Source organism: Musa acuminata, chromosome BXJ1-11 (assembly GCF_036884655.1).
Source record: "Musa acuminata AAA Group cultivar baxijiao chromosome BXJ1-11, Cavendish_Baxijiao_AAA, whole genome shotgun sequence".
Taxonomy (NCBI): Eukaryota; Viridiplantae; Streptophyta; class Magnoliopsida; order Zingiberales; family Musaceae; genus Musa; species Musa acuminata.
In genome coordinates, this window is record NC_088337.1 from 27,269,856 (window position 1) to 27,295,531 (window position 25,676).

The 25,676-nt window shown below is 40.4% G+C and overlaps 4 protein-coding genes across 5 annotated transcripts; 3 read left to right on the plus strand and 1 right to left on the minus strand.

Moving 5' to 3' along the window:
- Positions 1 to 1,165: 1,165 nt before the first annotated feature.
- On the minus strand, positions 1,166 to 8,665 carry LOC103972551 (GDSL esterase/lipase At1g71691). The gene is made up of 6 exons (XM_065090386.1): positions 8,422 to 8,665; positions 3,539 to 3,789; positions 2,365 to 2,492; positions 2,045 to 2,281; positions 1,723 to 1,978; positions 1,166 to 1,646 (listed from the first exon to the last, which is right to left on the minus strand). The coding sequence occupies exons 2-6, from the start codon at positions 3,777 to 3,779 to the stop codon at positions 1,423 to 1,425; spliced, it is 1,086 nt and encodes a 361-aa protein (XP_064946458.1). The 5' UTR covers positions 3,780 to 3,789; positions 8,422 to 8,665; the 3' UTR covers positions 1,166 to 1,422.
- LOC135597442 (uncharacterized) lies at positions 8,654 to 16,806 on the plus strand. 2 transcript variants are annotated; one of them, XM_065090384.1, is made up of 11 exons: positions 8,654 to 9,038; positions 10,265 to 10,351; positions 10,589 to 10,668; positions 10,752 to 11,729; positions 12,321 to 12,409; positions 12,921 to 13,024; positions 13,135 to 13,234; positions 13,323 to 13,398; positions 13,498 to 13,612; positions 13,702 to 14,233; positions 16,028 to 16,806. In XM_065090384.1, the coding sequence occupies exons 1-11, from the start codon at positions 8,771 to 8,773 to the stop codon at positions 16,503 to 16,505; spliced, it is 2,907 nt and encodes a 968-aa protein (XP_064946456.1). In that variant the 5' UTR covers positions 8,654 to 8,770; the 3' UTR covers positions 16,506 to 16,806. The 2 variants fall into 2 exon arrangements, with proteins under 2 accessions (XP_064946456.1, XP_064946457.1); XM_065090385.1 differs by having other exon boundaries at positions 8,998 to 9,038; positions 10,578 to 10,668.
- A 2,906-nt stretch (positions 16,807 to 19,712) lies between these two features.
- LOC103971723 (transcription factor EGL1) lies at positions 19,713 to 23,778 on the plus strand. The gene is made up of 8 exons (XM_009385819.3): positions 19,713 to 20,725; positions 21,186 to 21,440; positions 21,523 to 21,619; positions 21,750 to 21,764; positions 21,884 to 21,940; positions 22,040 to 22,936; positions 23,017 to 23,463; positions 23,553 to 23,778. Exons 1-8 carry the CDS (start codon positions 20,598 to 20,600, stop codon positions 23,625 to 23,627), a joined length of 1,971 nt encoding a protein of 656 aa, XP_009384094.2. The 5' UTR covers positions 19,713 to 20,597; the 3' UTR covers positions 23,628 to 23,778.
- Positions 23,779 to 23,973: 195 nt separating this feature from the next.
- LOC135597443 (actin-depolymerizing factor 1-like) lies at positions 23,974 to 25,034 on the plus strand. The gene is made up of 3 exons (XM_065090387.1): positions 23,974 to 24,150; positions 24,249 to 24,514; positions 24,621 to 25,034. Exons 1-3 carry the CDS (start codon positions 24,148 to 24,150, stop codon positions 24,769 to 24,771), a joined length of 420 nt encoding a protein of 139 aa, XP_064946459.1. The 5' UTR covers positions 23,974 to 24,147; the 3' UTR covers positions 24,772 to 25,034.
- Positions 25,035 to 25,676: the final 642 nt, after the last annotated feature.

The window sequence follows — 25,676 nt, forward strand, 5'->3', positions numbered from 1 at the left end:
CTTCATAGGGTTTAATAAAAGTTTTGGGATAGAACAACAATATAGTGTAATTACATGTATCTTTTTCTATCATTTAGCAGCATGTAAGACAATCTCTATTGTTGAACTAAAAGTTTATTAAGATCTTTATAATAAAGTTACTCTAGTCATATTTAACTCTACTTGTAGTACTAATTTTAGTAGGCTCAAACAATATATCTAAGGAAGAAATGTCTATTTTCAACTATCAAATATTTGTCTGTCTACTTTTAAACCCTCCACTCCCTTAGGTTTTTAATTTTTTAATAATAAGTATTTTAATCAATTGGGCACATCATTTATGCGATTTGGAGGAACCCTTCAGAGTGAGATTAAGATGAATGGAGTTGACTTGACCCTCTACTGCAAAAGATTTCTTTTTCGATAAAGTCATCTTATGGAATCAGATAGAATCAATTTTATCACATCAGATTCATAATCTTAAAAGATCGAGTCACGAAAATAATATTTTTAAATAAATATTTAAAAATATGACTAAATGCATGTATACATAACCTTATGAATATTATTTTTGGATTTATCTGCAAAATGACCTCTGGCGTGATGCTCGTGACAGCAAGCGACAAGGGGTAGCGGTGAGAGAGAAGAAAACCTTAAGGCGTCGGCCCACTTGTCGTCAATGATTTGAAGCAACGCCTTCAGAATTCCGAAGGACAACCATGCGTTTAGGGAAGAAGGGGTGGTGGGGCTCTCATGAGGTGACTGTTGATACAGGGAGAGGCATGGGAGATGCTGGGCCATGCAATAATGCTGCTGAGCGTACGTTGCGGACCACACATCCCCACAGCATGATTCACACCCCAGAAAAAAGAAAAAGAGAGAAGAAGAAGAATTGCACGCACATCATAGGCACTGTGGGGGACAACATATCATGCACAAGTTTATATATATATGTGTGTGTGTCTCATTGATGTTCATGCGCATGTTGACTGGCTTCAGGTTCCACGCATGGTCAACAGCAGATGGAAGTCTTCCCCCTGAGATGATAGATATGCATGATAGAGAAGAAGAATAGATGTAGAACTTATAATCATTGATATTTCGGATTTCTGGATTTCTTTCTTTTCTCTTCTTCTTGTATCTAATTCATCGATCGACTCAATAAAAAGAAAAATAGAGGAATATGTTAGTAGAATATCCATGCATAAGATGAAAATTAAAAGTGGATTAATTCTATTAGTTTTGGTTAAGATGCAATCCAGTCTCATATATGTTTTTCCAAATCAATTTGACTCGTATTAGAGGATGCAAACCATTAATCATCATGTGAAGATTGGGTGCAGAAGGAAACCACAGAATTGGAGGCTATATGGCATGTCGCATCTCCATGTAATGCACCCTTTCGCACTGCTTTGAGCATCGATTGCGTAGCCCGATCGCCACTTAGGTTTCCACGAGCTGCTGCACGTTCATGGGATGGGCGGCCTGCAGGGTTCCCTGGAACGCTCCTTTGGCCACAATGGCGTTGAAGGCATCAGTAGGGTGGTAAGGATCCCAGAACACGTACTGCGACCGGTTGTGGCACTCCAGGGGAAGCAATGGCAGGCATATTATCTGTCCCTTCGACCGCCCTCCGCCGCAGCACGCACTGTGCTGATGCTTGAACCCTGAGACGACAACCGGTAGCATCACATTCCATCGCAGAACGACCCAAGTGATGAGCGAAGCGTAGTTAATTGGTACCGTAGTCTGCATAGTTATCTATGATCTCTGTTGCAGAAGAATAAGTATCCCAGTAGAGAAAGTACGATCCCTGAAGGCTCCCGTTGAGTTCATCAAGCATGGTTCTGAGCTTGGTGTTGAACTGAGCAGCCAGCTGATTTGTTTGGCCGACGCAGGAGTCAATGCTGCCGCCGGAGTTCCCGATTTGGTTCGGTATGCAGCCCAGAGGCCCGAGGCTGGCCACCAGGAACCTTCTTCCCCCCAAGTCATACAAGTTCTAAGCGAAGAAGAAGCAGTGTCAGTGTGATGCAACGTTAAGTTAGGGTTTGCTGTGTCGTCATACCATTAGCTGCTTGTTGTAGTTTCGGATCAGTAGGTCACTGAAAGCCTCCGGTGTGTACTTGTTCGGCTTATCGGAGAACGGGAGCAAGTAGTTGTTGACGTAGTCATTGCTCCCCATGTTGAGGAAGAAGAGCGACTTTGCGAGGAAGCTCTCGGTGTCGTCTCCCAACTGTGAGTCAAGTTGCTGCAATGTGATGTTGAAGTTGGCAATCTGGTCATCCATGGAGAACAAGTTGCCCTGATCATGACATCCATGTTTGATTAGCCTGAGACGAACAATTAATGCTGGGGGTGTGTGTGTGTGTTGGGATGATCACCCACGTATAGTCTTCCAGTGTGGTTGAGGATGCCTGAAGCAGCGGACGCGAAGTTGACGCCTCGAAGGATATGTGAACCGGTGGTGTTGGGATCGTTGAACGGAGGGATCAGAGGAAGCCCTAATAGAGTGCCTGCAAAGTAGGATCACATGAGCTCTTGCACATCTAAATATGGTTGGCTTTTGAGATATCACTGCTGGAGCAGTAGGAGAAGATAGAGAACAAACTAATACAAAGGTCTATAATCTACCTTATATATGGTGAATTTTCAGAAAAAAAAATATTTTTTTTGGAAAGCTTTCAGAATTCTTGATAGCTTTTTTTGTTCCTAATACCTGAAATATTTTTAACTTGACAACCATCCATCTACTCTTTTATTCCTTTTTTTTACTTCCTTTTCATATATATCGGACTATAGGACGAATCAATTTAATTATATATATATATATATATATATATATATATATTACATTGTGTTATAGTATTTTCAATAATACTAGAAAAATAAAATAATACAGTGTTTTTTTTGTACAGATTTTATAAAAATAATATTTTTACAATGTTTCTACATTGTATTGTAGTGTTTTCAATAATATCGGAAAAATACTGTAATGCAGTACACAAACACTATTAACACAATATTTTTGTATTGTGTTACAGTATTTTCTAGCATTGCTGAAAATGATGTAGTTGGATCAGTTCACCATTGCAAAAAAAAAGAGACCTGTTAGACATTTTTGAAAATGAGGGATGCTTTTCCAAGAAAAAGCAAAAAAAAAAAAAAAATCAAGAATTTCTCCTTTAATTTATTATTGCAGGATATAAATATAATATTTTCATAGATTATGTTCTTGTTTTGCATGGATTCTTACCAGTTACCCAACAATATTTAAGTGATTTATAGGAAGATTTTTGTTGTTGCATAGCACAATGCAGTCAAATTACCAAGTGTTATATAAATAGATATGTAGTACGCATGCATGAAATAACACAGACAAACGTGCAGTCTCACCTTCCTGCACAAACCAAAAGGAAAAAGGAAAACACAGCAATAAAGATAACCTGCAAATAGTTGTTGATTGTAAATTAAGTGTATTAACTTCTTCTTCTTCTTTATCAGCTTGAGACGAATGAGAGAGATGAGGAGAAAGGAAAAAGGAGGGAGTCATGGACTTTACCCAAATGGTCTGCAACAGTGCCGCCGTTGCAGAATCTTCCGGTTACTCCTCCTACAAAATCGACGCCGTTGGGGGCGTAATTGGCCTTCGCCAACGTTACAAGGTGGTTGTTGTTCCCGGGATCCAGCAACGAGTCACCGAAAACAAACATCGCCGGAACCCTAGCTCCGTCGACCGTGCTCGATAGCATGGGAAGCAAAGTGAGCCATGCCGTGACGACGAAGAAGAAGAATGCTGCCATTGCCTACCCCCTAAAACAAAGAAGAAACGACACAAATGTGAGGAAAATAATTGGTCCGAAATCTATTATAAACATCGATCACATAATATGTTTCGCATGCATGCTCAAAGGTAATATTAGGTGGGTGGGTTACGAGACAGGAAACGTCTTTGCAATATAAGCATTTATTGAGGGCAATTAGTAGCTACTTCTGATAACCTCATGCGTGTATTTGTAGTGAAGACCTTCCAGTCATGGAAAGTTTGTGCACCATCAAATGACATATTTTGTGTACCATGAAATAGCATTATGGTTTGGGCTGTGATGTGGTGCACCAAAATATCCAGTGACTTCATTTCTTAAAGAATAACAACTACAAAATATCAAACAACATGTTTGATTATATATATATATATATTGGTGTCTGTTTCTCATAAGTGCTCCGACCATCTCTGAAATATTTTGAAGTGATTAAGATTCATTTCTATCTTCTGTATCCTTTATAGAGTGGCACGAAAAAAAGGAGAATTCCTGAAGAATATGTGACAGCTGAGAACTTTTATTCAGATAATTTATCGGATTCATAAATAGTTATGGCAACAAACTCTATAGATATATTGTCCAACTCTTTCAATCTTTAATAACATGAGATTTTTCAAAATATATATTTATATTATTATTTGTTTTAACAGTATAACAAAACCATTTCGAGAGAAACAGACCTGACAATGGTATTTGTGGGAGAGAAGCCTGTGATGTTTTATGATGGACCTAATAATGGTACTTTTGGGAGCTACGTTTCAATGATCGAGTCTTTGATCAGAACCAACTGGCACATCTGGCTTTTGGTTCCCTTTTGGATCTAAGTTGGTTTAATCTAGTTTAAAATTTTCTCTTTTTTTTTTTTTTTGCAAAACTTTAAAATGCAGCCCAACCTATTTAATTGTGTCCCAGTGAAGTGTTGCAGGAAATGATTCAGCATGGTACAACTAAAGACATTTCACGTGAATTAGGTTGTTTGTCTGTCGTACATGAAGCTATTTTTGTTATTATTAAAATCGTCTTTACTTTTTAAAATATCTCATATATTTAGGTGATAATAGAAAAGGAGGTTTGATTTATCCTCGTGATAGTAAAAGTAACGATTCAGTCTATAATTCTACATCACCAGGTATAATAAGCCGAATAGCACGTAAAAAAGTGATGATACGAAATAATCATAATTAACCATAACCATAAACAATCAATCTTAATCTTTTGTTCTTCTTAACATTTGTCGTTTAGACGCAAGTTTTTTTTTCTTTTAATTTTTAAGAAGAAATAATTAGAAAATATTCAATGGTACAAAATAAATTTCTAGGTGCAGAGATTCCTTAACATCACTTTGATTTTCATTACCTAGTTGGATTTTATTATCCAAGCCACCCTCTCTAACTACCTGTTCATGAATTCCATTAAACGAGCAGAGATTTACCGATTTCTATTCAGCTTAGCCATGATTTTTCAGCTTCCTAGTTTATAGAAAATCCAGTTCTCCCGGATAAATACCTGTCTATCGATGTTGCTCTTGGCATAAACTGAGCTAAAGATTCATAGAAGATCATAGACATTTTCTCAAATGCAAAGGGAATCCACAGATGGAACTCAGCTGGGCCTTGCAAGTTTCAATTGGGTGCAACATTTTTTGTAGCCATTGTTGTTTGGTTGTGTAGAAAAACTTCTCTGTTCTTTCATAGAATTGCTTTGAGGCCAAGGATTGCCAGCATTCTCCTCTTCAGCCTAGTGAATCAATCGCATTCCTCAATAAGGCTCGATATCGATTGCAATTGTACTGTCTAGAATAAAGTGAAGAAGAGACTCAGATGAAGGATGAGAAGGTTATTTATTGATGATGAGTTCTACGGAGGGAGGGAGGCTTAAGAGGAGAAAGAAGAACATTGTGCTTATCTTTCTAGAGTTCTTCCTATTATAATCAGCTACAAAGAACAACTTCAACAACACAAGAAACCTTCATAAGCACAGTCCACCTAATACCAGAACAGGAAAACTACATTACCCATTGCAGTTCATGCATAAGCAAGATGAGTAATCTGAGTTGTAGGTGTGTCAATCATTTCTTTCCAAATATACACCAAAGCTCATAATGTGGAGATGAAAACTGCAGATCCTCCTCCTATGAATCATGCACCGGAGAAGAAAAATTTACTAACCCAAGTTCATTGGCAATAGTACTAGCCCAGAATTGCAAAGCCCTTCATCAATATTTCCATGCCTAGATTATTTGTTTTTCCCCTTTCATTTAATGTTTGGATTCTTGAAATTTTGAAACAATCTAATCACTATTGTCATAAAGGATATTAAGATCCCAAGAAAACTATGACCTTAAATTCTTATATGGAGACTGAGGTTGAGAGAGAAGAAGAAAGGGATTGGACTGAATTGAAGATGGTAGATAGCCATACATATCTACCACTATCACCGGGAACCAACTCTTTTCTTTCATCAAAAGAAACTCTATGTCAGAAGCAGCTAAACCAGTTTCGTCTGTTCTACGCCAATCATTTACTGCTGGCAGTTTCAAGTGCAAGATTCCTACCCATCCGCTAAGCATATTGAAGGTGTTGGCCAAATCCTTAAACACAAAATATGCATTTTCAACCAATTTCTCAATTATCACACAATATTATACGAGTTGGCAAACCTAAAGATCAGATTAAAATGCAGCACAGTAAATAATTAACCAGATTCAAGCAACAACGAATTCAAAGACCACATACCAAGAAAGTTTCTCATCAGGAATCAATTGTTCTACCGAAAAAGAAGCAGCAACGAATTCAAAGATCACAAGTTCTCATCAAGAATCGATTGGTCTAGCGAAAAAGACGAAAGAAAGGGATCAAAGGGACGTGCACGCAATCCTAGATCGCAGACCAAGAATGAACTCATGAAATTTGCCGCAGGAACTCAATCGCTGAATCAAAGATCGGAAGGGTCACATTAAGAACCGACTCTTCCGGCGATAACGAAACAGAAGAGAGAAATCGATACAAGGAATCGAAGGGACAGAACTCGATCAACTAATCGAAGCTTACAGACCAAGAAAATCTTCAACAAGAATCGAAAATGAATGGAACCGATTAAATATAGCTTGGGTTTCCTCAACTCACCAAGAATCGATTGTTCTACCGAAAAAGAAGCAGCAACGAATTCAAAGATCACAAGTTCTCATCAAGAATCGATTGGTCTAGCGAAAAAGACGAAAGAAAGGGATCAAAGGGACGTGCACGCAATCCTAGATCGCAGACCAAGAATGAACTCATGAAATTTGCCGCAGGAACTCAATCGCTGAATCAAAGATCGGAAGGGTCACATTAAGAACCGACTCTTCCGGCGATAACGAAACAGAAGAGAGAAATCGATACAAGGAATCGAAGGGACAGAACTCGATCAACTAATCGAAGCTTACAGACCAAGAAAATCTTCAACAAGAATCGAAAATGAATGGAACCGATTAAATATAGCTTGGGTTTCCTCAACTCACCAAGAATCGATTGTTCTACCGAAAAAGAAGCAGCAACGAATTCAAAGATCACAAGTTCTCATCAAGAATCGATTGGTCTAGCGAAAAAGACGAAAGAAAGGGATCAAAGGGACGTGCACGCAATCCAAGATCGCAGACCAAGAATGAACTCATGAAATTTGCCGTAGGAACTCAATCGCTGAATCAAAGATCGGAAGGGTCACATTAAGAACCGACTCTTCCGGCGAAACCGAAACGGAAGAGAGAAATCGATACAAGGAATCGAAGGGACAGAACTCGATCAACGAATCGAAGCTTACAGACCAAGAAAATCTTCAACAAGAATCGAAAATGAATGGAACCGATTAAATATAGCTTGGGTTTCCTCAACTCACCAAGAATCGATTGTTCTACCGAAAAAGAAGCAGCAACGAATTCAAAGATCACAAGTTCTCATCAAGAATCGATTGGTCTAGCGAAAAAGACGAAAGAAAGGGATCAAAGGGACGTGCACGCAATCCAAGATCGCAGACCAAGAATGAACTCATGAAATTTGCCGTAGGAACTCAATCGCTGAATCAAAGATCGGAAGGGTCACATTAAGAACCGACTCTTCCGGCGAAACCGAAACGGAAGAGAGAAATCGATACAAGGAATCGAAGGGACAGAACTCGATCAACGAATCGAAGCTTACAGACCAAGAAAATCTTCAACAAGAATCGAAAATGAATGGAACCGATTAAATATAGCTTGGGTTTCCTCAACTCACCAAGAATCGATTGTTCTACCGAAAAAGAAGCAGCAACGAATTCAAAGATCACAAGTTCTCATCAAGAATCGATTGGTCTAGCGAAAAAGACGAAAGAAAGGGATCAAAGGGACGTGCACGCAATCCAAGATCGCAGACCAAGAATGAACTCATGAAATTTGCCGCAGGAACTCAATCGCTGAATCAAAGATCGGAAGGGTCACATTAAGAACCGACTCTTCCGGCGAAAACGAAACAGAAGAGAGAAATCGATACAAGGAATCGAAGGGACAGAACTCGATCAACGAATCGAAGCTTACAGACCAAGAAAATCTTCAACAAGAATCGAAAATGAATGGAACCGATCAAATATAGCTTGGGTTTCCTCAACTCACCTGTTTTCCGATCCACATGGGGAATACACTACGAAGGAGGCTAAGAAAGACCAGAGAAAGGAAGAGGGAAGGAGAAGTCCTCATCGCTCCCTGTTCCCAGTGTTGCGACGCATTAACCGGTATAAAGTCCGTTATAATGAGATTTAAGCCATAACGACCGCTACAAACCACCAGGAAGTGGAATAACGTCCCCAATTTGTCCCCCCTTTTTTCATTTTATTTTGGGGTTTCATTTATCTTCCTCTTCTCCGTCGTTGTCCTCCTCCTCCGCCTCTCCTTTTCCAAGGCAGAAACCCTACTTACTCTCGCCCTCGATCTTCGAGACGAGCTCGTGGAATTGATCTCGATCATGGCGTCGGCATGTCGCCCGTCGTGTCCCAGCTCGCTCCAGATACGGTTTGGCCTCATGTGCAGGGAATCCCCGCCCGTCCTTCTCCGTGTGCGGTTCCGTCCGCTTGATCGCCGATTTGGTCTGATGTTCGCTGCCGGAGAGGCGGGCGGTGGGGAACGGAGACGTGAGCCTTGGAGTGGCTCCAGTGGATCGCCTGACTCCTTCGCTGGTTGGTTCGCCGAGGAGAATGGTGGAGGGAAGCCTCCCGAGGAGGAAAACTTTGGGGGTAAGGGAGAGGACCTTCTTGATTATTATTTAAGCGCCTCATTTTGTCTTTAATTTTAGGGTGTTCTTGAATCTCTGTTAGTGGATGTATGCTCAGTTTAACACGTATAATAAGGAAAAAAACTACTTAACCACAGTTTGTGGCTTTCTGAATTCTTAGTCTGATAAAGAGGACTTTCTTAATCAGAATCTTCAATTAGAATGAGATGCAAATGCCGAATCTTGATGTTGGGTATAAATTTATACTTCTTTTAAGGGAAGTGTGGTTTGTGAACTGCAAAAGTAACCCTTCTTTTGGTATCAGAACCATAATAAATCTTTCACATCGTCAATCGATTGGTGTTCAAAGTGAACCAACTCTAAGTAGTACAGTGTACCCAACTCTAAACTACAGTGTCTCCTTCAAGATCGATGCTCATTTTCTTGGTGCTGGGACACATATATATGATATTCTATTAGTAACAGGACATGTTGGGTTATACGTCACTTGGGAAAAACATAAAATCACCTTGATCAGTATCAAACTTCCATGTAAATCACCAGCATTATAAATGAGTTATTTTCCTTTTTTTATTTCTGTGATGCATCTTTATACACACAGTCGGCCAGTAAGCCTGACTTTATTAGCTTGTTTAAAAGTATCATTAATGTTCATGGTGATTGAAAATCCTGTACACTACCATAAATGTATCGGGCATTCAGGTTTTCCAACTGTTGCATGCTTGATATACTGTTTTATCACAAAAGTATCTAACTCGTGGAGCATATAGTAACCGTTGACTTGGATTCAATAGCACCTTCTTCCAAATCAAATTTGCACTACCTTTATCATTTTTCCTATTACTTAAAAAGAGATTATTATATTAGCAGACTTTGAGTTTTTTTTTTTTTCGTCGCTTTAAACTTTGGATAATTGGATCAGCTTTGTTCATGGTAAATATAACAAGAAAATTAGCTTGTAAAAATAAGATTGCATACATTAACACTCCTCATATCCCATATTGGGGGAAGCCTTGTGCACCTGGCCGCCTCTTTTATAACTTGCAAGGGCAATTCAGAATAATGCATACGCTAGTGTTTCTTGAGCCAATTTTGATTCTTCATTTTTTTTTTAACAAATAGATATTAGCTCCTGACAGTTTCTGTTAGTTCATAGGTTTAGCTAAGAAGATATGTGCCCTTTCAGATTTTCGTGCTGATGATACACTTTGAGAAGTTCACTTTCAGGTGTGCTAGGAGCTGCGCTTGCTGGGCTACTCTTTGCTGCCGGAGTTGCATTTGCAACACTATCACTTACTAGTAAGAGTGGTTCTGGTATGTAGATCTTAATTTATTATGCTAATATCGTGTGCATTTGCATTGTTAGCAAGCATCGCTACAATATTTGCTAACCTTCCATCAATAAATATCTGTGGTTTGTGAAAGAGCTACTGTTGATTGAGCTTGTGGCTTAAGAAACTCTCAGTTATTTTCAGCTATTCGAGCAACATGCCATATTTTGCGAACACATATAACCAAACCATGTGCATGCTTTGATTAGCTTTTAAACAGGAGCCAAGCAGGAGATGCAACCACTATCAATGGAGCAGGAAAGACTAATAAATTCTGATACAAATGAGAATCTTGATCAAGTAAGACATAAGTCTAGTCCGACTCTAATTCATAAATGAAACATGGTGTCTCTAAATATGACAATGAGACTGGTTTAATCCAGGATTTTATTCTTCCTTCAACGATTAATGAAGAAGCTAGTAAGAGCATATCTGATGCCGAACACCATATAGAAGCTTCGCTTGTACACAACACTAAATCAGCTGATGTTGGCAGTGATGCTACCGAGAGAGCTTCTGATCAAGGTGATCTTGAAATGGTAGAGGACATTGATAAAATTCCTGTACCAGCTGGATTCAGTGCGAGTACACCCGAATTGGATGCACATATTATTGAATTTTCACCTGATAGATCAAATTTGAAAGATTTGGTTGGCACTACATATTCTGAGACGCAGGAGTCTGTGACGGGAGATCTGGGCATAACTATCGCCCATGATGATTTAATTCATTTGGACACTGTTTCGACAAATCATATAACTAACTATCATGATGGAAACACCAAACCTGCGGAAACTTCAAACTCTGAAGTCCAATTAGATCTCTTGGTTGGGTCTGACAGCCAGTTTAAAACTGATTCTGTTGATAATTTGGATACCCAAACTAAGGATGTGGTATTGAATCCAGTGTCCATTCAAGAGGATCAAGATTTTGCACAGAATGATATGCAGTTTCCTATTGAGGTTAGCACTTCAGATCCACCATCATGCAACACACATGAAAGTGGTCCACTGGAAACATCTTTGAGTTTAGATTTTGATCAAATCGAACAATTGATGCTTCAACCTGATAGTATTAGTTTTCCAGACGAGCATAAGTTAAGCAAAACTGGGTCATCTGTATCACATTTTGTATCAATATCTGCAGATCCCAATCTAAAAGAACCTGATACAGAGTTTGATGGTCAAATTGATAGAAGCCCATTGTCTGAGCCGCAACTCAATAAAGCTCTGTCTCATTCTGGAATACCTGCTCCATGTCACATCTCAGCAACTCAACAGTTATCCCCTGGTAAAGTTTTGGTTCCTGCATTAGTTGATCAGGTTCAGGGGCAAGCATTGGCAGCATTACAAGTTTTGAAGGTATGTTAGCATCAAAGATGGATACCCAACCACAACTTTACTATTATTTTATTTATTTGTTCTGCTTTCCAATTCGTTACACGCCCAGTATGCTCCATTTTTTTTTTGTCTAGTTCATAAAAAGAACATATCTTCATATTGGTAAGGAAACCTATAACCTTTTCTTTTGTCATGAGAGGATGACAGCATGATAATAGCAGATATATTTCCTATGGTTCTTTCTAGTGCTACTTCTCTTTTTCCTATTTGAATTGATGTTTGTTCCTGGATGTGGATGTGTTATTTAATTTCTTAGATGATAAACATTACAGTGGATGCAATCCTTGTCTTGGAGTGTTAATTTTTTTTTTACATTCCTAAAGTAGTAATTTTGCAGTGTCCATGGCCTTATTTTCTTGCATAAAGTATGTCATCATCTAACATTCTAATAACAAATGTTAAACAATAGCTGGAGAAACACTTTATTTTTTCACCTTTGCATGTGACAGAGAGCTGACTATTTTTCCATGTAACACCTTATTTGTATGTTATGAAGTTAATTTATAGAGGTATCGGAACTATTGTTTTATCACATCCAGTTGAAAACTGTAGGTTATTGAGGCTGACGTTCAACCAGGTGATATATGTACTCGTCGTGAGTATGCTCGCTGGTTGGTTACTGCAAGCAGTAATCTCTCAAGGTATATTTGTTCTTATGTTTTCTATCTTCTCTATACTATATTTTTTACATTTTTTTCCCTCTAAGGATATGCCATTGATCATCGTCTTAGACGGAGATCATATGCAATTTGGCACACAATTAATTCACCCTTTAATAATTCAAGCTGTTTCTAAGGCACCTTGCATTATGCCCCTTTCAAGTTTATATCCTTTTGGGAGTTTGCTTGTTGGTTTGATGAGTTTAAATTGCAAGAATGTAAGCCTCCTGGGTTTTCTAAGCCGCTTTATTTCTTAGACTAACTTCAACTATAAGAGTAACATCAAGCACGGATGACCGGTGTACCAAGTCAAGAGCCACCCTTACCATCTTATGGAAGGCAAACGGAGCATAACTTGATATTTTAGTTAAAATTGTTTGGATAAAGCAACCTTTCTTTATTTTGGATGTGTTCGGGTATGGTAGCCTATATTCTTTGGGAGGTGTTTGTGCTTGGATATGAAGAGTTTTAAGTTCTTGGGTTTCCCACACAGGAAAACAGTTTCAAAAATTTATCCAGCAATGTACATAGAGAATGTGACTGAACTTGCTTTTGATGATGTTACGCCCGAAGACCCAGACTTTCCATGCATTCAAGGTATGGATTTGAATAACTTAACAATTAATTGGAATGCAAATTGACTTGGCCTGCTACTTAAAGATGCTCCGATCTCATTGTTTTCTTTGTGTGCCATGTTTCTGGGATAGGCTTGGCAGAAGCTGGACTAATCTCCAGCAAGCTTTCAAGAACTGATTTGGGTCACACTGTCAGTGATCAGCAGGATTATATTCTCTTCTCCCCTGAAAGGTGATAAACATGGGTTCTTACTGTAACTTTTACTGTCATTATCAGAAAGCAATTCTGACATCTTATGACCGAACATTTTATGTGTCAGTCCTGTGTCACGTCAAGATCTCATTAGCTGGAAGATGGCTACTGAAAAAAGGCAACTTCCAGAAGTTGACATAAACGTAAAGGAAAAAGAAAGAAATAGGATCTTATGACTTTTCTTTTCTTGATTTCAGATAAAGTATGTACTTACTGCCAGTGTGATGTCTTTCCCTGATCAGGACATATACCAATGTTGTGGCTATATAGACATCCATAGGATCAATCCAGATGCTTGGCCAGCTTTAGTAGCTGACTTGTCCTCTGGGGGACAAAGCATCACAGCTCTTGCTTTTGGTAATTTGTTTCTGGTTTTTATTATCTGTCTTTCTAGTTTTGGGTTATTTGCTAAGAAATTAGATTGCTACCATTTTTTTAATGAATAGGTTGCACAAGACTATTTCAACCTGATAAACCCATCACAAAGGCTCAAGCTGCTATTGCACTTGCAACTGGTGATGCAGCAGAAATTGTCAGCGAGGAACTTGCTCGTATTGAGGCTGAATCGCTGGCCGAAACTGCTGTGAGTGCAGATGCAGCTTTGTTAGCTCAAGTTGAGAAAGATGTTAATGCAAACTTTGAGAAGGAGCTTGCCAAGGAGAGGGAAAAGGCAAAAGCTCTAGAGAAGTTGGCTGAAGAAGCAAAGCTAGAATTAGATAGATTACAGGCTGAAAGAGAGGAAGAGCACATTGCTTTAATAAAGGGGCATGCTGTTGTTGAGTCTGAAATGGAAGTCCTTTCAAGGTTGAGGCATGAGGCGGAAGAGCAGTTACAGAGTCTCATGAGTAACCAGCTGGAGATATCCTTTGAGAAGGATAGGATCAACAAACTTCGAAAGGAAGCAGAGAGCCAGAATCAGGTTATTGCCCAGTTACAGAGTGAGCTGGAGGTTGAGAGGAAGGCTTTATTCATGGCCAGGTAAGGTAGTTATTTCCTTTTATGTTGAGGTGGTTATTCTGTTTTCTATAGATTTATAACTGTTTGCTCTGGTTGTAAGATAGCACATGATGACAATCGTTCATTTATCAGGCAATGATACTTCCTTTTGGTATGTACTCTGGCCACTGTCTTCTAGCATGCTCCAGAAGTCTTGAAAGTCTACAGGCCCAATAACCTACAAATGGCTCAAAATTCCCAAACTATTAGTAGGCCACTAGGCTGCCTGCACAAGTAGACGCAATATTAGCTCCCTATGTGGGACCATTATGATATTACAAAATTCCCTGTTTTATGCCTAAGATCCTATTTACGTGCCACCAAGTACATATTGGGTTCATATCTCAGAAAACATGAGCTAATCTCATCTTGCCATATGCATATGAGAGTTCCCTAGTGGATGCTATTATGTCAATTGTTGCTACTCAACTAGTGCCTTTGCCCCATGATTAAGATGATGGACTTTGACAATATGGAACAAAATGCTTAAATGAAGTTATTAATGTTAGGCTACTAAGTCCAAGATTCTCTAGTTAGATCCTGATGTCATAATTACAGTATCACAGCATCAGAACATGACCTCTGACGAGATAGCTAGCTATGTAGTAGTAAAATGGGCCCTAGCCAATCATATGCTGATGGATAGGTGTATTGTATAGGGGACTCATATTAAATGAGTGAGATAAACATCTTTAGTGGCATGATGACATTGCATTCTCTATTCGTCGTGAATCCTCAAGAGCTTAGATTGCAAATGTCTTTCATTCTATGGAAGGAATCTTTGATTTTCGTAAAGAAAACAGATGCATGTTGGTGGCAATGGATGGGAAGGTTTGAGTCACAATATACTATACTTGTTGACCTACGCCTGATTTATCAGTATCATGTAAATATTCCAGTAGCAAACCCCATTCATCTAGCACACTGTCCTGCTTAAGAACCTGTTTGATAGGAAAGTCAGCTTTGGTCATGTTTAAAATGACACAGTAAAGCCTTTACTTAATGTGATTTGATCTACTTGCATTGTTTTATGGAATAGATTGAATTTGATCAATCAATTAATTTTTCTAGTCGACCCATTCTGATGAGGTAAAAATGCCAACCAGAATGTAATTGTTTCACTGTCAACCTAACTATTTTATGGGCTGGTTCGGTCAGCTGGCCAAAGTCTTTTACAAAAACAAGCTATTTCTTGTGACATCAGCTAACTACGACCCAAACTAATAAGGCCAACTCAAACTGATAAACTTTGTTAGATTCCTGACTAACCGGAGGGCATCGCATGAGTTGCCAGCCAAAATTTTTTGGAGCGTCATATAGAAATTATATAGTGCGTTCATAATGCAAAATGATTCATGTTGTAGTTGCATCTACTTGATCTCAGTATGTATAAAGTGAATCTTATCAGTGAAAGAGTACTTAATGAAACCACATAGTAGCAATATTTGGAAATTATGGTGGCAAGAACTTGTGTAAGTGCCGAAATAACTGGCCACAGCACTGAACTCGCAGCTCGTCGCAATATGAAGCCTGGACTTCGCCTACTTTGATAATTAGAAGCATCATCTTTTTCCTTTTTTTTATGTTCTATTTTGTTTCTTGTCTAGTGACACTTTTAGCATTTTATTTGTAATTATAGACACTCATAGATTAAAATTTTGAAGCTTAGCTCTTTTTTTTTGTAGCACCTTTTAAAATTCTTAATGCCTTTTGGAGAATGGCATAATGAAACAACCATCGGTAGGCTGCTCATTCTAAACTGTATACCTCCACCAGGTCTTGGGTGGAGGAGGAGGCTAAACGGGCTAGAGAGCACGCCAAAGCACTTGAGGAAGCCAAAGAGCGGTGGGAGGGGCATGGAACTGTAGTCGTTGATGCGGATCTCGTGCGTGATGCTGATGTTGGAACCGCTCTAGAACAGCCCCAAGTTGATGAGATGATTCAAAGAGGAGAAAGCTTGGTTGAGAAGCTTAAGACAATGGCAGCTGAATTAAGAATTAGATCTGCTGCTGTTATCGAGAAGATAATCGAAAAGATCATCTCTTTGATTGCAGCTTTGAAATCGCAGGCTTCGGCGGCTTCTGATCACACCATGAAGCTTTGGGATAATGTATTCTCCAAAGCTAGAAGTTCAGTAGATGTGTTCCATGAAAGCGCCTCTGGATTTGGCTCAGCCGCTGCGGACAAAGCAAGGAGGATAGTTGAAGATTGCAAGGAAGGCGTAGAGAAGATCACACATAAATTCAAAACATAGGAGTCATTATTTTCCGCATCTGTAAATTGGTTGCGATGGCCGACAATTCAAGGAAACGAGTGATCTAAAGTACCAGAACTACCTGGTTTTAGAGTGAGTTCTACAAATTTAGTTCTTTTTATCCTCACAAATTTTGCCACATTATTTAACATGGAAAATGATAATTGATATGGAGAGCAATTGGTGTGTGTTGGTTGAGACCATCTTGGATGTGAGTTTGTTCCACAAATTGTCTATAGGAGCTGTGTTTAGGATTATTTCCCCCCTGAGAATGCAATATATTAACATTATTATTTGGAGAGATCGATTGCATATATCTTTTCTCGAGCTAAATCCAAAATCGAGTTTGATTTGTTATTATGTAAGGAAAGCAGAAAAAGAACGATGTTTTAAGTCGAACGGGTTCGTCGGTGGGTGAGCACTGGGGTGTGGTGGGTCCGCTTAACCCGACCCCTGGGGCCCATGGGTTCAATCTATGGATGCTGCTGCGTGATACACCGCACGTGTCAATTGACGTTTAAAATAGGATTTGACCGGTAGGTGGATGACCGGCAGCAGGTTTAGGTGACGGCATAGTACGGATGGTGCAAGTCTGCAAAGAGAAACCATCCAATGGACAAGACCAAGGAATAGATACCGGTGAAAAAGACACCTGAATGGCTGATGATGAACCGTGTCGGATAAAATATTTTAATGATTTTTTTAATTAAAATATTTTTATGTATTAATTATAATAATAATTTTATTTCTGGTAGGATAGAAAAAGACGAGAGTGAGAAAACCTATTAGACGACACCCTCGATTGATTCGATGGGCGGGTCCCACCGTACCATCATTTTGGGTGCTGGACAATGTGCCGGAGGGATTGGATCACGTGACGCTGATTTGGGATGGACGAGGACAAACAGATGTCGTAGAAATTATTTTGAATCTCAAAAAAGTATTTGATTCTACACAGTAAATGAAATGTCGAGCGGATATTTCATCGGACCCATTTAGTTTCTGGCATCACTCATTAAGACGTGTGTTGGCATTCTCATGCTAATGCCGCACCAACCCAACCTACTCAGCAGTAAATATAATTTAGATCCCATGGATCCCACGTGGATGCTGACATAACATAACATCAATTCCCGTGTCTCCTTCCACGTATCTGCGTCCTATGCGCATCATTCATCCTACCATATTGTGTGATGTCTTAATCGCACGTACCGAAATGTTAGCACGGTCACGTTCACAATTTAAGATGACATTAATACATGAAAACAAAATTAAAAATTAAATGAAGAAAAATGCTTACTTCATTGGTAAAAGAATGGCATGGGAGTGGTGCAAGAATCCAAAGCGTCGTCGTTGACATTGGCATCCAAGTGATAGCCAAAATCCCCTCTCTGCATTTGTGGTGTGGCGATGGCATGGCAATCATGCAGCGAGGAGAAAGATACAAATGCTCTGCAAAGGTGTTCTTTGGCTTTGATACCCGTCACATGTCCGGCAATGGGCTGCATTCACGAGTTGGTACGTTCGGTCTCTCTCTCTCTCTCTCTCTCTCTCTCTCTCTCTCTTATATATATATGTATATAAATTTTATATTTATGCATGTAAATCTAAATTTATCATGCACCCGCACGTATAGATGTATTTGAGAAAGCCATAATTTACAATGACACTAATTTGACTAATTACCATAGAGTTAAAATGATAGTAAAATATTCGGAGTATTCGAAAGTTGACGCTAACAATGTGAGAAATACATGATATCACAGAGTTGTTAAAGCACGATCTAGTCATCTAATATGTCGGGTTAGTCCGATAAGCTTAACTTCGAGAAAATAAGTGGATTCAAATAAAATACTTCAAAGAAAAGTTGATTTCTAATATTTGAATTAGTATAACTCTAAAAAAAAAGTAATATTTGATTTAGGGAGTTTAAAAGGCTATATGTGAGGTAGCCTAGTTAGAGACATTTTATAGAGAATTTTAACAATTGTGATACCAAGCAAAGGAGTTTATTGGTGGAATGATTTGATATTATTTTTTAGAACTATACAAGTTTATAATTATATCATGTTAATCATATGATCAACTTGATTAACGTGTCGACACGATAAAATAATTGAGTAGTATCAAACTAATAATGATTTGATGTTGTAAGCACCAACATATTATAATATTTAAATATTAGATGTATATTTACTAAAATTCGAAGGAGCAATATGACATTGTGGGGGCATAGAAAGGATAAGCGCATAAAATCATAAAAAAAAAGTGTTGTGATTTATTATTATTATTATTATTTATAATAATGAGAACAATGGATAATTAAAAGCAACAAGTATAAGCTAAGTGACATGCTGCTACCCATTGGGCAAGAAAAAAAAAAGAAAAACAAAGACATGTAGGCATCATTTGTAATGATCCATGGTAGGCCATGTTACACCTACTTCTTTTGCATATTGAACACAGAACACAGAACACAGAAGAGCACATGACTTCTTGATATTGGTGCCCCCTTTTGCCATTCACTTTCTCTCTTTTTTTGGCTTTAATGGCTTCAATGGACACTTGTGTCCTTCCCAACAACAATGATATAGGCTTGCTTCATCAGACATCAGGAATATCTTTTTTTTTTTTAATGTCATCACCATCTTTTTATTATTCATTTTTTTGATTTTCCCCCAACAAAATCCAATACTTTTTTTTGATAAATAAATATATATTCTTTTTATCTGACCTTAAAAAAGAAAAAAAATCAATTTCTTAAATATAAGCTGTATTTAGGGGCAAAAGGTGAGACAGAGCCAGCTCACTGTCTTGCAATAATAACATGGTAGGGTTCCACAACTGCCTTCTTTCACACATCCTTTTTATTGGCTCAAATAATTTACTTGTATTTGAAATAGTAAACTTATTTTATTTTTTTAAAATATAATTTTATTACATTAAATGATACACATAGATGTATGTAATAATAATACACTTACCAATCATGATATCGAAATAAAAAAAAATTATATATTTTCGTTCAATGTACAAAAATCCTCTACAAATATATTTCATATGAACCATTAGAGGTCCAAATTCTTATCACACCCCAAAAAAAAAAACAAAAATAAGAAGAATATTATATATATATATATATACACCGAGTCGGTCTGTCACGGACATGGAGTCGTGTGTCCACGGAACAGTTGGCTGTCAAAGCTGCACCAATCAAATGGAGGAGGGTATGATGCACGAGGTGACAAAGACCTGTCCTGTTCCATCACACTTCCTCTGCTTCCCTCGCCACGGGTCGGAGGTCACCAACAGCCAAGCCATGACAGCTCCTCTTGTTTGTATCTGCTGCTGCTTCTGCACCCTCCCCGCGTACGTGGTGTAAGCAAGCAACCCCAATCATTCCACCACCACCACCGCGGTAAAAGTTAAAAAGGGTCGCTCGACGCACCGGGGCTTGGCACCCCCCTCCGTGATCCTCCACGGCGATTCTTTCTCCTTTGTTCTGTCCTGTTTCGCTGCCCTTTCCTTCGACCTCAAAAGGCGAGAGGAGGGAGGGAGCCATCCAACCGAAAGCTTGAGCTACGTGAAAGCCTTTTTTCCGTACTGTGCGTGCTGCATGCCTAAGCCTTTTAGCCATTGGTGCTCTACTGCTGAGCTTGTTCTAGCCGCATGTGATCATCCACTGGATTCAGTGCAAATTTAATGTCCCAGGAAGAATTTGACGACGCTATGATTTACAAGCTGTCTTCATGCTCCTCTCACCCATACCACGGTCTGCTTGTCCTGTTAAGGGTAAGGGTGATGTCCAGCCCCCGTTAGAGTCTTGCATAAGCGCGAGGCTGCTGTAGATTGCTTTTCCTCTCTCAGGCAAAGGGTCTCCATTTTGCCGGAGAAAGAAGAACAAATGTCACTCTTCTTTAGGATCTCTTCTCACTCTGTCTCCAACTAGCGTTGCCGGAGATGAAGTTGACGATGTGGTGTTGGTAGGAGAAGTCCGATTCGAGAAGGGAAGACCGGAACCCTGGCCTTGTTCGGCTTTTTCTCAGGCTATTTCTGTTTGTGTGGCTTGGAGATCAGGTTTTGTCTCGATCAATGGCCGTAGATCCCGAGATGCATGACGAGTTGCCGGAGAAGCCCCTCAGGAGGCAGCTTGCCGCTACAGTTAGGACGATCCAGTGGAGCTATGCAATCTTTTGGTCTACCTCCACCAGGCAACCAGGGTAAAGAAGCTGCTCCAGCTTTCTCATTTCTTGGTCTATATTGACTGGTTACCATCTACTGTGTTCTCTCTGTTACAAACTGGAAGACTATATGTAGATAATTCTTACCATTTCTTGTTTTGGTACTGCATGGATCATTGAGATACATGAAGTAACTGAGGATCTAAAAGAAATCCTGTTAATGTTTGGGGTTATTTTAGCATCGAACAAAGAATCATGAGATACCAGCTATCACATTAAACTCCTCGTCTTGCTTAGTTTCTTCTAGCTAGCAGATCTATGTCACCAGAGTACTTCTACACAAGTAAAGAAGATCTTTCATCGTGCCGAGATCTAAAGAAGTAGGATGTGCCAAAATGGAACTTTTGTTTATGTTTTTTTGTTTCGATTTCTCGGGTAAGTAATCGACCACTCTTTGGTCAAAACTGTGTTTTCATGGTGAATGCTCAATGCTATGTAGTGTGTTGTCATGGAGTGATGGATACTACAATGGTGATATAAAGACGAGGAAGACAACTCAATCTGTAGAACTTAAAGCAGATCAAATGGGTCTTCAGAGGAGCGAGCAACTGAGAGAACTGTATGAATCACTCTCAGCAGGCGACAGTAATCAGCAGATGAGAAGGCCCTGTGCTTCATTGTCTCCAGAGGATCTCACCCACACCGAGTGGTATTACTTGGTTTGCATGTCCTTCACATTCACTCCCGGACAAGGGTACATCCATCCTCCTCCTAAAACCCTCAATTGACTTCTTTCTTCATCGGCACTTCTCCATCCAAGCTTTGCTGCTCTCCAGATTGCCCGGTAAAGCCTTCGCCAACAACCAGCACGAATGGTTGAGCAACGCTCAGTTTGCCGACAGCAGGATCTTCTCGCGCTCTCTTCTAGCAAAGGTGGAGTTCATAGACCTTCCAAAATTGTAACAAAGCTTGATCTATAGAGATGCTAATGTGTTGCTACTCTTTCATTTCTGCTACGTTGTTTGTGGATTCCTCCGATCGGCCTCTGTCACACATCATCCAGAGTGCATCCATTCAGGTAATGTCTCGATCTTGATTTCCAGTTGATACATCTCTGTGATTGCTCATTTAATTTGTCTGTCTCAACTGTAGTTTCGGCTTATCTAATGGTCTCTCTCTGTTCCCCTCTCTCTGCAGACAGTGGCATGCATCCCTTTCATGGGTGGAGTACTAGAGTTGGGTACAACTGAATCTGTGAGTTCCAATCAATTGTTTCTTAGGAAGATTTCAGCTAAATCTTTACGAACCGAAGCCATTAATGTTTCCTCTGGTTTGACGTTACTTGTTCTGAAGATCTTGGAAGATGCTGCCGTCGTGACGCAGATTACGAGTTTCTTCTGGGAGCTACCATGTCCTGTCCGCTCCGAGCAATCCATGTCCAGTCCTCAAATCGCTGATGATGATGATGATGATGATGAAGACGATGATGATGTTGATGATGTAGGCAACTCCATGGCCTTGGAAGACCATAATTTGATTCCTGATCACCCGTTACGATGCCCATTTGCTCTTCATTCGTTTCCACCTTCTGAACAAAGAGAAGCAGTCCATGACAAGGCCGAAGAGGTGCACACCGACAATCGCTGTGATTGTTCTCCCGGTGACAGTTTCCACACTCAGCAGCTCGAAGATATGCTTGAAATCGACGGGCTAAATTGCGTATCGCAGACTCAGAACCGGCAGTTCAGAGACGATGAGCTCATCTCTCTGAACTCGAATGAGTACGCATCGATGTCCGTCGTCCGTGCCAAGAGGGTTGCCTCTTCTGACACGGGGAAGCGAACGAGACATCCGATGCTGGGTAATTCTAAACATGTTTTATTGGATCTTGATGCTGGTGATTCACACTATGCACACGCAGTGGCCACCATTTTACGCAGCTCGAAGCCAGTGAGATCAGTTTCATGCTTCCTGAAGGTCTCTCGTAAGTCCAGTTTTATGGTGTGGAGAAGAGAGATGAGCACTCCGAAACCGTTCACCGGCACGCCGCAGAAGCTGCTGAAGAAGATGTTGATGGATGGAGAATGGCTTCGCGGTGGCCACCGGCCGAAATGCCAAGATGGGAATGAGCCAAAAGCTTGGAGGCCAGGAGAGTCTGGTTCGAACCATGTCTTATCAGAGAGGAGGACCAGAGAGAAGCTGAATGAGAAGTTCCTGGTTCTGCAATCACTGATTCCATCTGTCACCAAGGTGGTAATCAGATTACTCGTCTCGGATTCATTCGACTCTCTATTACCGTCTGCAATTGATTGCTCCTGTTCTTTGATCAGGCTGACAAGGCATCCATCCTGGGCGACACGATCGAGTACCTGAAAGATATGGAGAGAAGAGTGCAGGAGTTGGAGTCCTGCAGGGAGTCATCGTTGGAGCTCGATGCCAAGAACAGAAGGAAGCATCCTGACGTAGCGGAGAGAACATCCGACAACTACGGCAGCAAGGAGATGATGGCGAACGGCAGGAAGAGCTGCAGCAACAAGCGGAAAACAAGCGACGCCGGCGAAACAGAGGCCGAGCACCACTGGGTGTTGTCCAGGGACGGCCCCATCGACGTCATCGTGACCATGAAGGAGGCGGAGGTGGTGGTGGAGATACACTGCCCGTGGAGGGAATGCCTGCTGCTCGAGATCGTCGAGTCCATCAGCCACTTCCATTTGGATCCCCTGTCGGTGCAGTCCTCCACCGTCGACGGCGTCCTTGCACTGACAGTAAAATCCAAGGTTCGGATCCATCATGAACCCAAAACCCACACCACCAGTGGATCGTCTTCTTGGTGGGGTTACTGATTTCTTCTTGGTGTTCACTGCAGTTCAGAAGCGCCATTGTTGCATCACCGGGAATGATCAAGCGATCGCTTCACAGAGTGATAGGCAAATGCCTGTGACGATCTGATCCCTGAAACCAGTGGGTCGTTGAGCTCCACAGTGTTAATTCGAAGCCTCTTCAAAGCTTTAGCTGCTCTGCAGTGTGGTCTTTAGTTTGTGTAGTGTGCTTTAGCTGTATGCAATGATCTATCGTGGATGAGCCTTTTGATATGCAAGATTGAGTAAATGCGGAAGCTTTAATCTGTGATGCAAACACGATGCTTAAAGGTCCAGAAAAGCTTGAGGATGAACACCTAAATATGAGTTAGTTACTGGGTCAAAGAAACAGAAACCGACGTTGAGCGAAGCCGAGAGAGGTGTCGCCGTGCGAGTGCTTTGAGGAGGCTTGGTTGAGCTGCTTCCTCCGCCAAACTCTCTCCTCCCTCCCATTTTCCTCCTCGCAAACTTGACGTCCTCCGAACTCCACGGAAGCCTCTTCCTCATCGCCCCCCTTCCCCCTTTAATCCTTCTGCCTCCAATTTCCTCCGCCTTTCTCAATCTCCATTGCCCAGCTGATTAGTCTCACATCCAACACAAGCCATGGTACTCTTTCTCTCTCTCTCTCTGTCTTTGGATTTTATGTCGAGGTACTGTTTCCGCTGTCAAACTACGATAACACTGTGGTAACGTGCGATGGAAAGGCGAATTCGGCGTCGGGAATGGCGGTGAGCGACGAGTGCAAGCTCAAGTTCTTGGAGCTGAAGGCCAAGAGGAACTTCAGGTTCATCGTCTTCAAGATCGACGAGAGGATACAGCAGGTGATGGTGGAGAAGCTGGGCCAGCCCGGGGAGACGTACGACGACTTCGCTGCGTCCATGCCGGCTGACGAGTGCCGCTACGCTGTCTTCGACTTCGACTTCGTCACCGACGAGCACTGCCAGAAGAGCAAGATCTTCTTCATATCCTGGTAAGGCAAGATCAAGATCAAGAACAAGAGGCCGACCGGCGGAGGTGGGGTGACGATGGTTCCTGCATGGTTTGATTGACTAATGTGCTTCCGTTGAACGGCGCAGGTCACCCGACACGTCGAGGGTGAGGAGCAAGATGCTGTACGCGAGCTCCAAGGACAGGTTCAAGAGGGAGCTCGACGGGATCCAAGTGGAGCTACAGGCGACCGATCCGAGTGAGATGAGCATCGACATCGTGAAGGGGCGAGCTCTATAAGACCTCCTCCTCTGCTCTGCTCTCCATCCTTCGACCGATGAATCGAGTCTCCCACATCCGCTTTTCCGACCACGTCAAAGGATTTCATTTGTGCTGCTTTTGTTTCTTGTTCTGCGTTCTGCTCATTCTTTCGTATGTAAATTAGAGGTCCGAATCACAACAAGTGTCGTCTTCTTCCTTCCTTCCTTGGGAATTCATCCATTCATTCACTTGTATCCGTCAAAACTTGTTCTTTCTCAAGAGCAGTAATCTCCATTACTTCCCTCTCTTGATTGATCTGAAGCTGTAAAAGTAGCACCACAGACAATTCACAAGCGAAAAAGGGTATTAATGCAGCAAAGCTTCTGCCTTTTCTTCACAGAATCATAGAATTGGCTTGTTCTCTCACACCAACTTCATCAATAAGATTAATTATATATGATTTAGATTATATATATATATATATATATACATATAAAAGATCAGAAAATTGAGCAGAAGATGTAACACAAGAAAGCAAGAGCCAATCCATCCCCCTCTACATAAGCCACAGATGGTGAGGCATGGTTTGCACAAAATAGAGACTGTTTCTAAAATGAATTGAAATAAAGAAGATGAAGAATCATGTAAAAGGAGATAAAAGGAGGAGGTTTAAGAAAAACTTAGGCATGACTAAGAAGAGCATGTTAATAAGCATTGAAAAGTCATACAGATTGGCCAATCATTCAGAGAACTGTGCAACTTTTCATGCATTCATAAATCCAAAAGATATTTTACAATTCCTTAATGCCAATTCATGATTTGCATCAAACAATCCTTGATGAGACGGAATTAAAAATCAAATTATAGTTAATAAATATCATGATAATCATATTGCGGTCTTTCTAATGCTTTCTAAATCATGATTATTTCTTGTGTCCACTTCA

What these genes read in the sequence shown, in the direction of transcription:
- LOC103972551 (XM_065090386.1), bottom strand. Translation starts at nt 3,779, where the DNA reads ATGGCAGCATTCTTCTTCTTCGTCGTCACGGCATGGCTCACTTTGCTT. An exon ending in CACTGTTGCAGACCATTTGG is followed by an intron (nt 2,493 to 3,538) that starts GTAAAGTCCATG and finishes CCTACTTTGCAG; the next exon opens with GCACTCTATTAGGGCTTCCT. An exon ending in ACCACACTGGAAGACTATAC is followed by an intron (nt 2,282 to 2,364) that starts GTGGGTGATCAT and finishes TGTCATGATCAG; the next exon opens with GGCAACTTGTTCTCCATGGA.
- LOC135597442 (XM_065090384.1), top strand. Translation starts at nt 8,771, where the DNA reads ATGGCGTCGGCATGTCGCCCGTCGTGTCCCAGCTCGCTCCAGATACGG. An exon ending in CGAGGAGGAAAACTTTGGGG is followed by an intron (nt 9,039 to 10,264) that starts GTAAGGGAGAGG and finishes GTTCACTTTCAG; the next exon opens with GTGTGCTAGGAGCTGCGCTT. An exon ending in ATTCTCTTCTCCCCTGAAAG is followed by an intron (nt 13,235 to 13,322) that starts GTGATAAACATG and finishes TTTATGTGTCAG; the next exon opens with TCCTGTGTCACGTCAAGATC.
- LOC103971723 (XM_009385819.3), top strand. Translation starts at nt 20,598, where the DNA reads ATGGCCGTAGATCCCGAGATGCATGACGAGTTGCCGGAGAAGCCCCTC. An exon ending in ACATTCACTCCCGGACAAGG is followed by an intron (nt 21,441 to 21,522) that starts GTACATCCATCC and finishes GCTGCTCTCCAG; the next exon opens with ATTGCCCGGTAAAGCCTTCG. An exon ending in CACTGACAGTAAAATCCAAG is followed by an intron (nt 23,464 to 23,552) that starts GTTCGGATCCAT and finishes TGTTCACTGCAG; the next exon opens with TTCAGAAGCGCCATTGTTGC.
- LOC135597443 (XM_065090387.1), top strand. An exon ending in AAGATCTTCTTCATATCCTG is followed by an intron (nt 24,515 to 24,620) that starts GTAAGGCAAGAT and finishes TGAACGGCGCAG; the next exon opens with GTCACCCGACACGTCGAGGG.